The sequence below is a fragment of the Pristiophorus japonicus genome, unplaced genomic scaffold (genome assembly GCF_044704955.1).
Source record: "Pristiophorus japonicus isolate sPriJap1 unplaced genomic scaffold, sPriJap1.hap1 HAP1_SCAFFOLD_1045, whole genome shotgun sequence".
In the NCBI taxonomy this organism is placed as follows: Eukaryota; Metazoa; Chordata; class Chondrichthyes; family Pristiophoridae; genus Pristiophorus; species Pristiophorus japonicus.
This window is the reverse complement of record NW_027250697.1, coordinates 39,638-54,047: the sequence shown is the minus strand read 5'-3', so window position 1 is coordinate 54,047 and position 14,410 is coordinate 39,638. Positions and strand designations below refer to the sequence as shown.

At 44.8% G+C, this 14,410-nt stretch overlaps 1 protein-coding gene across 2 annotated transcripts in view; it reads right to left on the bottom strand.

Moving 5' to 3' along the window:
• The window catches only part of pstpip1a (proline-serine-threonine phosphatase interacting protein 1a), an 83,684-nt gene that overhangs the window by 58,592 nt on the left and 10,682 nt on the right, over positions 1-14,410 (bottom strand). For both annotated transcript variants that reach the window (XM_070869955.1, XM_070869957.1), the window contains exons 2-3: positions 5,920-6,020; positions 4,969-5,043 (exon numbers count right to left, since the gene is read on the bottom strand). In XM_070869955.1, the coding sequence (XP_070726056.1) occupies positions 4,969-5,043; positions 5,920-6,020 (176 nt within the window). The remainder of the gene's footprint in view (positions 1-4,968; positions 5,044-5,919; positions 6,021-14,410) is intronic.

Genomic DNA, 14,410 nt, shown 5'->3' with positions numbered 1-14,410 from the left:
ATAAATATTCACCCCAGGACACCGGGGATAACTCCCCTGCTCTTCTTCGAAATAGTGCCATAGGATCTTTTATGTCCACCTGAGAGAGCAGGCGTTTTTCATAAAAAGTGTAAAATAGGCGGTTAAATTTTGTTTCATATGCTCTTTACCCGATGATAATAGGGTAGAAATTATCAGCCATATTGTGGTATTAATTAACACACTCAAAATTTACCTCCGCTATTTTAAACAGAGGCATTAACCCATTTAAAAAGAAACAAGTATATAATAAAGGGGTTAATTCTACCGTTGAGGCATCGGAGAGGGGGTTTAATCAGAGTGCATTAAGCATTTGTACAATAACATTTTTACTTCAAGGTCTTTTCACAGAACAATCTAAAACTGATGGGTTGAAATTGTTCTGTTCTACATTATTAAAAGAACATGTTAATGCATGTGATATTCCTCAGTCTACCATCTGAACGCATTAATCTTTTAAAATAAAATATTGAACAAAGGATTTTCATAAATGTTAACCTAATATCATAGTTCAATTTAAACCAACTAGAATCCTTCTTGGCTAAGCTCGACTAGGCTTGTATTCACTTGAATATAGAAGATTAAGGGGTGATCTAATTGAGGTGTTTAAGATGATTAAAAGATTCAATAGGGTAGATACAGAAACTATTTCCTCTGGTGGGAGAGTCCAGCACAAGAGGGCATCACCTTAAAATTAGAGCTAGGCTGTTCAGGGGCGATGTCAGGAGGCATTTCTTCTTGCAAAGAATAGCAGAAATCGGGAACACTCTCCCCCGAATTGAAAATGTCAAAACAGAGATAAATAGATTGTCAGGTAAGGGTATTTAGGGTTATGAAACCAATGCAGGTAGATAAGAGACAGATCAGCCCCAATTTAATTGAATGGTGGAATAGGCTCGAGGGGCTAAATGGCCTATGCCTGTTATTATATCCAAAGCCGTGATTCATGCAGTGCTTCATCCCTCTGCTGACATCATGAAGTTTCCCTCCAAAGACATGAGGTGGAAGTGGTTCCTCAACTGGTCATATTCTCTATGGGGAATTCCACTCTAGGACGACAAAAATCTCTTCAATAAAACAGTTTTAACCCTCCTGAACTCTCGGAGAGTCCACTTATCTGGTCCTCGCACCGAGATTGGCACAAGAATAAAAAAGGGAAGGTGGCTCAACCGTGGTTAACAAGGGAAATTAGGGATAGCGGTAAATCCAAGGAAGAGGCATATAAATTGGCTAGAAAAAGTAACAAACCTGAGGACTGGCAGAAATTTAGAATTCAACCGAGGAGGACTAAGGGTTTAATTAAGAGGGGGGAAATAGAGTACGAGAGGAAGCTTGCAGGGAACATAAAAACTGACTGCAAAAGCTTCTATAAATATGTGAAGGGAAAAAGATTAGTGAAGACAAATGTAGGTCCCTTGCAGTCGGATTCAGGTGAATTTATAATGGGGAACAAAAAAATGGCAGACCAATTGAACAAATAATTCGGTTCGGTCTTCACGAAGGAAGACACAAATAATCTTCCGAATGTACTAGGGGACAGTGGGTCTAGTGAGAAGGAGGAACTGAAGGATATCCATATTGGGCGGGAAATTGTGTTAGGGAAATTGATGGGATTGAAGGCTGATAAATCCCCGGGGTCTGATAGTCTGCATTCAAGAGTACTTAAGGAAGTGACCCTAGAAATAGTGGATGCATTGGTGATCATTTTCCAACAGTCTATCGACTCTGGATCAGCTAATGTAACACCACTTTTTTTAAAAAGGAGGGAGAGAGAAAGAAAACGGGTAATTATAGACCGGTTAGCCTGACATCAGTAGTGGGGAAAATGTTGGAATCAATCATTAAGGATGAAATAGCAGTGCATTTGGAAAGCAGTTACAGGATCGGTCCAAGTCAGCATGGATTTATGAAAGGGAAATCATGCTTGACGAATCTTCTGGAATTTTTTGAGGATGTAACTAGCAAAATGGATCAAGGGAGAACCAGTCGATGTGGTGTATTTGGATTTTCAAAAGGCTTTTGACAAAGTCCCGCATAAGAGATTGGTGTGCAAAGTCAAGGCGCATGGTATTGGGGGTAATGTACTGACGTAGATAGAGAACTGGTTGGCAGACAGGAAGCAGAGAGTCGGGATAAACGGGTCCTTTTCAGAATGACAGGCAGTGGCTAGTGGAGTACCGCAGGGCTCAGTGCTGGGACCCCAGCTCTTTACAATATACATTAGCGATTTGGATGAAGGAATTGAGTGTAATATCTCCAAGTTTGCAGATGACACTAAACTGGGTGGTGGTGTGAGCTGTGAGGGGGACGCTAAGAGGCTGCAGGATGACTTGGACAGGTTAGGTGAGTGGGCAAATGCATGGCAGATACAGTATAATATTGATAAATGTGAGGTTATCCATTTTGCGGGCAAAAACACAAAGGCAGAATATTATCTGAATGGCGGCAAATTAGGAAAAGGGGAGGTGCAACGAGACCTGGGTGTCATGGTTCATCAGTCATTGAAGGTTGGCATGCAGGTACAACATGCGGTGAAGAAGGCAAATGATATGTTGGCCTTCATAGCTAGGGGATTTGAGTATAGGAGCAGGGAGGTCTTACTGCAGTTGCACAGGGCCTTAGTGAGGCCTCACCTGGAATAAGATGGAGAGTGACACAGTTAATTCGGAAACTAGGGTCCTGAACTTAAGGAAAGGTAACTTCGACGGTATGAGGCGTGAATTGGCTAGAATAGACTGGCAAAGGATACTTAAAAGGTTAACGGTGGATAAGCAATAGCAAACATTTAAAGATCACATGGATGAACTTCAGCAATTGTACATCCCTCTCTGGAGTAAAAATAAAACTGAGAAGGTGGCTGAACCATGGCTAACAACAGAAATTAAGGATAGTGTTAAAACCAAGGAAGAGGCATATAAATTGGCCAGAAAAAGCAGCAAACCTGAGGATCGAGAGAAATTTAGAATTCAGCAGAGAAGGACTAAGGGTTTAATTAGGAGGGGGAAAATAGAATATGAGAGGAAGCTTGCTGGGAACATAAAACTGACTGCAAAAACTTCTACAGATATACAGAAAAAGATTAGTGAAGACTAATGTAGGTCCCTTGCAGTCAGAATCAGGTGAATTAAAAATGGGGAACAAGGAAATGGCAGACCAATTGAACAAATATTTTGATTCTGTCTTCACTAAGGAAGACACGAACAACCTCCCGAAAATACTAGGGGACCAAAGGTCTAGCGAGAAGGGGGAACGGAGGGAAATCCTTATTAGTCAGGAAATGGTGTTAGGGAAATTGAAGGCCAATAAATCCCCAGGGCCTGATAGTCTGCATCCCAGAGTCCTTAAGGAAGTGGCCCTAGAAATAGTAGATGCATTGCTGGTCATTTTCCAACATTCCATGGACTCTGGTTCAGTTCCTATGGATTGGAGGGTAGGTAATGTAACCCCACTTTTTAAAAAAAAGGAGGGAGAGAGAGAAAACAGGAAATTATAGGCCGGTTAGCCTGACATCAGTGGTGGGGAAAATGCTGGAATCAATTATTAAAGACGTAATAGCAGCGCATTTGGAAAGCAGTGACAGGATCGGATTTATGAAAGGGAAATCATGCTTGACAAATCTTCTAGAATTTTTTTGAGGATGTAACTAGTAGAGTGGATAAGGGAGAACCAGTGGATGTGGTGTATTTGGACTTTCAAAAGGCTTTTGACAAGGTCCCATACAAGAGATTAATGTGCAAAATTAAGGCACATGGTATTGGGGGTAATGTTTTGACGTGGATAGAGAACTGATTGGCAGACAGCAAGCAAAGAGTGGGAATAAACGGGTTTATCAGAATGGCAGGCAGTGACTAGTGGGGTGCCGCAGGGTTCAGTACTGGGACCCCAGCTATTTACAATATACATTAATGATTTAGACGAAGTATTGAATGTAATATCGGCAAGTTTGCAGATGACACGAAGCTGGGTGGCAGTGCGAGCTGCGAGGAGGAAGCTAGGAGGCTGCAGGGGGACTTGGACAGGTTAGGTGAATGGGTAGATGCAGTGTAATGTGGATAAATGTGAGGTTATCCACTTTGGTGGCAAAAACAGGAAGGCAGATTATCATCTGAATGGTGACATTAGTAAAAGAGAGGTATGAGACCTAGGTGTCATGGTACATCAGTCATTGAAGGTAGGCATGCAGGTACAGCAGGCAGTAAAGAAAGCAAATGGCATGCTGGCCTTCATAGCGAGAAGATTTGAGTATAAGAGCATGGAGGTCTTATTGCAGTTGTACAGTGCCTTGCTGAGGCCACACCTTGAATATTGTATACAGTTTTGGTCTCCTAATCTGAGGAAGGACATTCTTGCTATTGAGCGAGTGCAGCGAAGGTTCACCAGACTGATTCCCGGGATGACAGGACTGACATATGAAGAAAGACTGGATTGACTAGGCTTATATTCACTGGAATTTAGAAGAATGAGAGGGGATCTCATAGAAACATATAAAGTTCTGATGGGATTGGACAGGTTAGATGCAGGAAGAATGTTCCTGATGTTGGGGAAGTCCAGAACCAGGGGTCACAGTCTAAGGATAAGGGGTAAGCCTTTTAGGACCGAGATGAGGAGAAACTTCTTCACTCAGAGAATTGTGAACCTGTGGAATTCTCTACCACAGAAAGTTGTTGAGGCCAGTTCATTCCAAAAGGGAGTTCGATGTGGCCCTTACGGCTAAAGGGATCAAGGGGTATGGAGAGAAAGCAGGAGTGGGGTACTGAAGTTGCATGATCAGCCATGATCATATTGAATGGTGGTGCAGGCTCGAAGGGCTGAATGGCCTACTCCTGCACCTACTTTCCATGTTTCTATGTAAAGCATAAAGTGGCAGACAAGGGATAGAGGAGAGACACCAATAATTGCACAGATATTTCCCATTAGGATTGTGTGTCAACTCAAGGATAGACCACTTACTTTATCTCCATCAGACCACCAGCCTTGCGTGCAATATGCATCAGCTCCTTCCCGTATTTTTCTTCTGCCAATGCCCTGCGCAAACACAGAAAATATTTTCACACTCACTCCAAACAATCCATAACAACAGTAACTACTTGCATTTATATAGCACCTTTAATGCAATAAAATGTCCTGGAGGTGCTTCACAGGAGAGCAAGACAAAATTTGACACCGAGCCAAAAAGGGAGGAGACAAAGGATGTGGCAGAGACAGCTGAATGGATAGTCTCAATCTTGGCGACAAAGAATTCCATGAGTTCCTCCTACTTGTGGTTGGAGGGGAAGGTTTAAGGAGTTGGTAATGGAGAAAATACAACAGGATAGATTCGCATTCCAGGATGATCCTAGGGTCGAGAGCAATTTTGGCCGAGGAGAGCTGGGCCCCATAGTGCTTGATGTGGTCCAACCAGATCTTGCGATGAATGGCTAAACCAATCGTGCGCCATAAACGGTCAAATCCACGTACGTCGCTTGGAGCAAGGATGTGTGCCACATCAAGGACAATGACCGGAGGAAGAAAAAAAAAAATTGGGTTCCTTCTGGTCATCACTATCGAGTGACCTCTGCTGGAAAGTATGTGGGTGGATGTTAGGTGGGGCCATGGTGATATGCTTCATGGGTCAAGTAGCCTGCAGACATTCTCTGCTTAGGCTCAGATTGAAGAATAGGTACCTGGGGTGAGGTAATGCAAATGGACAGCTCTTAGCATCTGGGGAACTGGACCCCATCAGGAATCAATACCTTGAGGGGCGTAGGGAAAATTTAACTTTAAAGTAAATACTTAATATACGGAGTCAGGGGGAACACAATGGAAGAGTTCATGTTCCTCTATGCTGCAGCCCTTTGTTCATAACATTTGCCTGATTATAATAGTTGCCTCACAAAATTCAGGAACTCTGTTGACTCTTACCTCAATTTTAACAGTTCCTCCATATCTTTGCACATTTTTCGGCCCTCCTGTAATCGCTCCAATAAGACCTCATGCCCAACATAACTTGTAAATTCTGGGCACTGTGAAAGCAATTCAAAGAATAGGACTTACAACACTACTAAAAGTTCATTTTTCCCCTCCCAAGTCACCACGCACCCACATCCATACTTGGGACAGCAATGCAATCCAGCCTCTCGCCCACACTGCTTTTCAGTTGATCCACCCCAAGTGCAAGAGATGAGGATTCTTTCAGAACCAGCTTCCTTCCCTCTGCCAGGCAAGCTAGACAACACCAATAATCTTCAGGCTGGATTGCAATGTTGCCAATAGCACACATTCTCCGGGAAGAACCATATTTTGAATTAAATGTTAAAATATTAACATGGTACAAGTTGATGGCATGGCATTGAAAAAGAAACAAGGCTCAGATTAAAATTGAAAGCATTGCTATTAGTTGGATCTTGCCATGTAGACAAATACAGTAGCCATCTTGCACACAGCAACAGTCACTGCACTTCAAAATTAATCAGCACACATGAAGTACTTTGGGGATGTCCCGATAGTGGTGTTAAAATGTGCTATTAAAAAAGCAAGCTAGTTTGTCCTTTCGTTTTCCACTTTTCTAGTTCAGGAATGCCAAAACTACTTGTAAATCCCGCCACCATCCTGGCAGAGATCAGGCAACTCAGCTTAGGACAGCCTTCCTGCTTCAGCTCGGCATGGTTCAGTTCCACATAGGGCATCCTATCTAACCCAATTGGGGAAGGGGAAGGGAAAGCAGAATTAAGGAAGTCATACATCAGATTTGAGGAGCTCCTTTCAATACCACCAGCTTGGTCCAGTGAGCTACTTTCCCCTTCGTAACCACCAGTGGCAACTGACCAAGAGCCTTAAAAGAACAAGTGGTTCTCTTCGTTCATATAGGTGGTTTAAAAAAAGATCTCGTCATGCTATTGAAACAACATAAAGTACTTCATACAACGAATTACTTTTGAAGCAAATTGGACCTCGGTTTAAATGTCTCACCTGAAAGATGGCACCAACAAATGTACATTTAACACTGATTCATCTAACTTATTAAATTGCATCCAGCGATACTTAGAATATCATGTGCATGACCAATTAGCTATTTTTGTGCATTAACCATCAGAAATGCCTTACTGACCTGCACATAACCTAACCTCTCCCACTTGTTCACCCTCTAGCAGTGTTTGCACCAAAGCATTTCAGTCATCAGCATCAACAGCCCAAAAAAAGGAAAAAGAAATGTTGAAGTTAACCAGAATTACATTTTCCGCACAATTTCTCCCCCTCCTCGCCTGAAAGTGATGGTGCAGCTCTGAGTGTTGGTAAACCTCTGCTACAAACGAGCGAGTGTTGGCAGGCTATTCAACTCATAGCCATCGTAGACAGTCCCTCGAACGAGGATGATTTGCTTCCACAAGAATTCGCACATGTTTCAATGAAGGACCCGATATTCCAGTCCTGAACTCCAATTGAGGGGGTGGAAGATGTCTGTGCGTGGATTTTTTTAGCATGTGGTGACCGTTGCACATCAGCCACCACATGGGCTTAACAACAGCTAGGCCTTTATCCAATGGCAAGGGTTAAACCAGGATGACTGGAGACCTGCTCTGCTGCATGGACCTAGTGCGCACACATATATCGTAGTGTGGGCTGGCCCGTGCTGCCTCTGGGCCCTATACCCTCATTCACCGCACTTTCACCCACGATGTTCCAGGGCCTGGCGCTCCAGCTCTATTTATAGCCCCGACCTGCGGTGGTGTTCTCGTGCTACATGACTGCCGAGCCCATGTCTGTCTTTGCCTGGTGTCCACACAAGCCTACCTTCCAGTAGGGGTTACTGGGCTATTGATCAGCACCAGGCACTCGGAGTAACTCAAAATGGAGATGAAGGCAGAGTCCTTCCTCGTTTGTATGGCTTCTGGGTAGTGTGTCAGCCGTGGCTCTGTGACTAGAACCCACAACCTTCTGAAGCGAGAGTGCAAGTCCCACTCCAGAGGCTGGAGCATTTAAAAAAAACACTAGGCTGACAATCCAGTGCAGTGCTGGAGAGAGTGCTGTACTGCTGGAGAGGCAGTTAAACTGAGGCCACTCTCAGGTGGATGTAAAAGATCCCATGGCACTGTTTCGAAGAAGTGCAGGGGAGTTATCCCCGGTGTCATGGCCAATATTTAGCCCTCAACCAACATCACTGAAGACAGATTATCTGGTTATTGTTAGTATATAGTATAGTATTAGGCAGTCCCTCGTATCGAGGATGACTTGCTTCCACACCAAAAAGGGATGAGTTCACAGATGTTTCATTGAGGGACCTGACATTCCAGGTCCCAAACTGCATCTTGAAGGGTGGAAGATGCCTGTGCGTGGATTCTTTTAACATGGGATGGCTGTTACACACCAGCCATTACACGGGCTTGACAGAGCAAGGTCTTGGTCCAGTGTGTAAGGGTTAACCAAGACAACTGGAGACCAAGCTCTGCTGCACGGGTCTAGTGTGCACACATACTCATACTATCCATAGATCAAAGTGTGGACTGGCCAGTGCTGCCGCTGGGCCCTCGCCTTTTTTGGGCCCCGAACTCTCGCCGCTCCTCCGCCACGGTCATTCGTCGCTCCTCCGCCCCACGTCTCTGTTGTACCTGGGCCCCGCCGGTGGTCCTGCCCGCGCTCCAAATCGGTGACCTGGATTTTGATGGTCAATCCAGTCAACCTCCTCAGATCAGTCACCCTTCTGGGACAGCTCGCGCTGCACCCGGCAGTGGTGTGCTCCTCTTATAGCCGCGACTTGCGGCGATGGTGCTCCCTCGCAGGTCGGGGAAGTGCAGTGGAGGGCGAGGGTTAGGGGAGTGACCATAGATGCGTGAACCCAGTTCTGACGAGGAGTCGTCGACTCGAGGCATTGGCTCTGCTTCTCTCCACAGATGCTGCCTGAGCCACTGAGATTGCCAGCATTTTCTGTTTTATTACATTGCTTCTTGTGGGAGCTTGCTGTGTGCAAATTGGCTGCTGTGTTTCCTACACTTCAAAAAAAGCGGTTTGAGATGTCTGGAAGACGTGAAAGGCGGCATAGAACTGCAAGTCTTTCTTTTTAAACTACTAAGCCAGCAGGGAGAACCTCTGAAAATCAGCAAATAGAACAGAATGGTCCCATGACTAAATTCTCTGCGAGAGGAGGGAGGGAGGATATATCTTTGCATTCTTGAGATCCAGTCAGTCAATGATAGGCAGTTGCTTGAAATCGAGAAAGACTTGCTTTCACGCTTTTAAAAAAAAAAAATCGAGTTCTTAGGTGACTGTACAGTCCAATATGGGAATTACAGTCTGTCACAGGTAAAGGAAAGGGTGGGTGGGGAGTCCGGTTTGCCGCACGCTCCTTCCGCTGCCTGCCCTTGTTTTCTGCATGCTCTCGGCGACGAGACTCGAGGTGTTCAGCGCCCTCCCGGATGCTCTTCCTCCACTTAGGGCAGTCTTTGGCCAGGAACTCCCAGATGTCGGCGGGGATGTTGCACTTTATCAGGGAGGCTTTGAGGGTGTCCTTGTAACATTTCCTCTGCCCACCTGGGGCTCGCTTTCCATGCAAGAGTTCAGAGTAGAGCGCTTGCTTTGAGAGTCTTGTGTCGGGCATGCGGACAACGGAGCTGGTCGTGTGGGGTTAGTGCTTCAATGATGGGCCTGATCAAGAACACCGATGTTGGTGCCCCTATCTTCCCAGAAGATTTGCAGGATCTTGCGGAGACATCGTTGGTGGTATTTCTCCAACGATTTGAGGTGTCTGCTGTTTATGGTCCACGTCTCTGAGCCCTACAGGAGGGCGGGTATCACTATTGCCCTGTAGACCATAAGCTTGGTGCCAGATTGGAGGGCCTGATCCTCGAACACTCTCTTCCTCATGTGACTGAAGGCTGCGCTGGCGCACTGGAGGCAGTGTTGGACCTTGTTGGTGATGTCTGCCCTTGCTGATAATCGGCTCCCAAGGTATGAAAAGTGGTTCACATTGTCCAAGGCCGCGCCGTGGATTTTGATGACCCGGGGGGGCGGCAGTGTTGTGTGGAGGGGTCAGGTTGGTGGAGGACCTTTGTCTTATGGATGTTTAGTGTAAGGCCTATGCTTTTGTACGCCTCGGTGAAGATGTGGATGATGGCTTGGAGTTCAGCCTGTTAATGTGCGCAGACACAAGCGTCATCCGCATACTGTAGTTCGACGATAGAAGATGGGACGGTCTTGGATCTAGCCTGGAGGCGACGAAGGTTGAACAGGTTCCCATTGGTTCTATAGTTTAGTTCCACTCCAGCGGGGAGCTTGTTGAGCGCGAGATGGAGCATTGCAGCGAGGAAGATTGAGAAGAGGGTTGGAGCAATGATGCAGCCCTGCTTGACCCCGGTCCAGACGTGTATTGGGTCTGTGGTGGATCCGTTGGTCAGGATCGCAGCTTGCATGTTGCGAGATCCATGAACACAATATCATGCCAAATATCTGATTGTTGCAAAGTGCGCTCAATTTGGAAAATACAGCTGTGCAGAAACTTACAGGAAGGTCATTGCAGCAAGTTTCTGAGTCACAGAAATTTACTTTTTCTTGTAACTGTGGTTTTGAAATTGCATCAGAAATTTTTTTTGTATCCAAGACTGTTGCACAAGGCCTACTCAATGAGCAGGAAGGGCATGGAAGCAATGATGCACAATGCCATAGCTTAACTTCGATAGTCACACCGCTGAACAATTGTATGTTTGTCCAGCTACACCATTAAGAGGAAAAATGGCCAAAGACACCCTTTAACTGGGAACCACCGTTTAGGATCAAAGCTTATAAAACGAGTCTACCTGAACCCGGAGTTTCACTATAAATACAGCCCAATAATGGTTTAACTCCGAAATCACTGACCCTTAGCATTCTACAACGGCACGATCCAACTTCACAAGTCATTCTAATCTTCTTTCACTGTAACTATTTGTACTGCACTTTTTAAACAGATATGTGTCTGTCAAGTCCCCCTACCCCAATCATTCCCTCCATGGGTGCCAAGAAGCAGGACCTGAAGCCAGAGTATCTCTGCTGAGGCCCCAACTTTCTCTGCCCGCTCAGGCTCCGGCAGCCAGTTAGTTTGCGGCTTTGTTTGTGAGGAACATTCTTTCGCACTGATGGAAGTTGCTGCTCTGTAATCGTGCACCTGAGGCACGTAGCTAATCAGACCACGGAAACAAAAGGTTTGGGGCCAAGGGGGGAGGTGCGAGAGAGAGGAGGAGGAGGGAGAAGGAGAAGGAGAAGAAGGGTAAGAAGACACAGACAGAGAGAGAGAGAGAGAGAGATGCAGTGGGGGGGGGGCTGTCAATAGAAGGACATTAAAAAAAAAGGAACACAAGAGACTGTTGGGCCCAACAAGTTTATCCCTTTTTAAGGTACATTTTGGAATATGGCAGAGGATCTATTACTGTCAATGGGATGAAAAATCAGGCAGGTACTGCAATGAGCGGGCGATCTGCTTCACCAGATTACTGGCCAGGCAGTGAAAGTTAAAAAGACCTCTCTGAAGTACAAACAGTTTAGTAGAAGTCTCCATGGAAAGTCAGAGATTCAGCAAGCATTATAAAAGATTAAAATACAGGAAGAATTTCACTGACAAAACTCCCTAAATGGTAGATTTGGTTTGTTTTAGGTTAACGGATTTAGAAAGTGCAAACCAGAGTGAAATTTAAAGTTCTAACATCCTGACTCACCAACCCGTCAAACCTAGTCAAGGAGACATTTCCAAGATAGTGCAAGTCAGTGAAGAGGTACAGGGACAACCCCGCTGGAGAAATAGCACTGTGGTCATTAACCCTTGCAGTACTAAATTGCTCTGAGATTCAACAGAATACAAACAATTTAATATCCAATTTAGGTTTGTCTTGATCTCCCCATTCTCTTGGAAGGCAGAATCCTTCCTTGAGTATGGTTCCATGGACACTAAACACACTTGGGCACCTTGCCATCATTCATGTGTCCTCAAGCTATTCAGCCCATAGAAGGCATCGTAGTTAAGCCTCAACTTGTTCTCCCCAGCAGTAACTAGATGGCAATCAGGAGAGAGAATGCTGGCTGATTGTTTTCCCCCTCCCCAGCCTAGCTGAAGGATGCTGAAATCAATTGTAGTATTCCCAAAGCTACCTGACTGAGATCAGATAACTCAACACAGACCATGAATTGAATCTCGGATCTTCTGGTGAGCTGCACAGTGAACATGGTGCAATAAGACCAGAAAAGCACATGGCACAGCATTGAGAATACTCCTCTGTGGAAATAAATCACAACAGTTATTTTCAAATAAGTTTGTTGAGATTAATTCACAGCGAGTTAAGACATGGTCTTCTTACTTTGGAGACTTTAGTCGGAATTCAGCCAAACTTTGACTTGTTGCTGACTTCAAGTTAGTTCCTCATGGGCGAGTCCACAACACAAATATGTTGATAATCCAGCACTCAAGCTACAAGCAGCCTATAAAAGGATGCTAGTGTCCCACTGGTGCAGTAGAAAGGGTGTTTTTCCAAGCCTGAGCTTCATATATCTTGTGGGGCACAGTAGAAAAGGCTTTATCTTGTACCTAATGGACAATACCTAATGTGAGTGGCTGACTGTCTGTCTTAATCAATTGTGAGCAGACACATTTCTATCGCACCTTTCATGACCTCAGAACATCCTAAAGCACTTGCATCATCATCATAGGCAGTCCCTCGGAATCGAGCAAGACTTGCTTCCACTCTAAAAGTGAGTTCTCAAGTGACTGAACAGTCCAATGAGAATTACAGTCTCGGTCACAGGTGGGACAGACAGTCGTTGAGGGAAGAGATGGGTGGGACTGGTTTGTTGCAAGCTCCTTCCGCTGCCTGCGCTTGGTTTCTGCATGCTCTCGGCGATGAGACTCGAGGTGCTCAGCGCCCTCCCAGATGCACTTCCTCCACTTAGGGCGGTCTTTGGCCCTTTACAGCAAAACACTTTACAGCCAATTCAATACACTTTTCAAGTGTAGCCACTGTTGTAATGTAGGAAACGCAGCAGCCAATTTGCACAGCACATGGCAAGCTCTCACAAACAGCAATGTGATAATGACCAGATAATCTGTTTTTGTTATATTGAATGAGGGATAAATATTGGCCAGGACACGAGGGATAACTCCCCTGCTCTTCGAATAGTAGCATGGGATCTTTTCCGTCCATCTGAGAGAGCAGACGGGACCTCGGTTTAACGTCTCATCCAAAAGACGGCACCTCTGACAGTGCAGCACTCCCTCAGCACGACACTGTAGTGTCAGCCTAGATTTTTGAGCTCAAATCTCTGGAGTAGGACGTGAATCCACAACCTCTCGGAACGAGAGCGCTACCATCTGAGCTGCAGCTGACACGGGAAACAATAATCCATCCCTCAGTTTTAATTTCAATCTCTCAAGAGAAACACTTACTGAATGAATAAAACATTTCAATTTCCCACATTAACCAGCCTTGTTGGTCTGAGTAAGGCTACCAAGTTAGTGCAAATTTGTGGTCATTTTGGGCAGTGCACTCAGCCCAAGAAACATGTTGCTATTGACCAAACTAATTTTAATGTAGAGCTAGCAGACAGAGAAGACTTTTATCACATTGGACTGAATTGAATTCAAACCTAGGTCCCAACAGTGAATGGTCTACAAACCACCAACATATTGTGTCACCTTGTAAACATCTACTAGGCCATTTCTATTAGCCTCATGTCCATAATTGGACAGAATTAAGTACCAAAAATTATATCCAAAAAGGATGTTATCCTACAGATCTAGGAGATCCAATCTACAGTTTTAAATTGAGAAAAAAAAAGGGATACAGTACAAGCATCTGGTAGATATTTTAACAGAATGTTAAGTATATAGTGTATAATGGTTCCTTTGTGACTTACAATTTGTTTGACAAAGTTCATTATTCATTTATTCCAGACTTCTCCAGAACATATGCACCAGTTCATAATTCAGTCATTACATTGTGGTAAGTAAATTGAACAGTTCGGGGGCTGGCACTTCAACTGAATATGAATGGATTTTCCTCATATGGCCTTCCCACCATATAGGAATAGTTGTAATTGTGACTGCCAAGGGATAGTAAGGGACCTAATCAGTTGACAGAGCAGCAGAGGTATTGTAATCATATGTTTCAGCATATTAAATGGGGGGGGGGGGGGGGGTGGTGCGGTTGCAGACATTCGGAGCTCCTGCAACACTATGTCACTGTGCTGAAGACATTATTTGCTACTGTATAAAGGTACCACTTTTTCTATTAGTTTTTAAATAGATCTGGTCACAGAGGACCCATTCAGAGAAGGAGGATCAACTGAGAGAGTTGCACCATGAGGATGTAACTAGTAGAGTGGACAAGGGAGAACCAGTGGATGTGGTGTATTTGGACTTTCAAAAGGCTTTTGACAAGGTTCCACACAAGAGATTGGT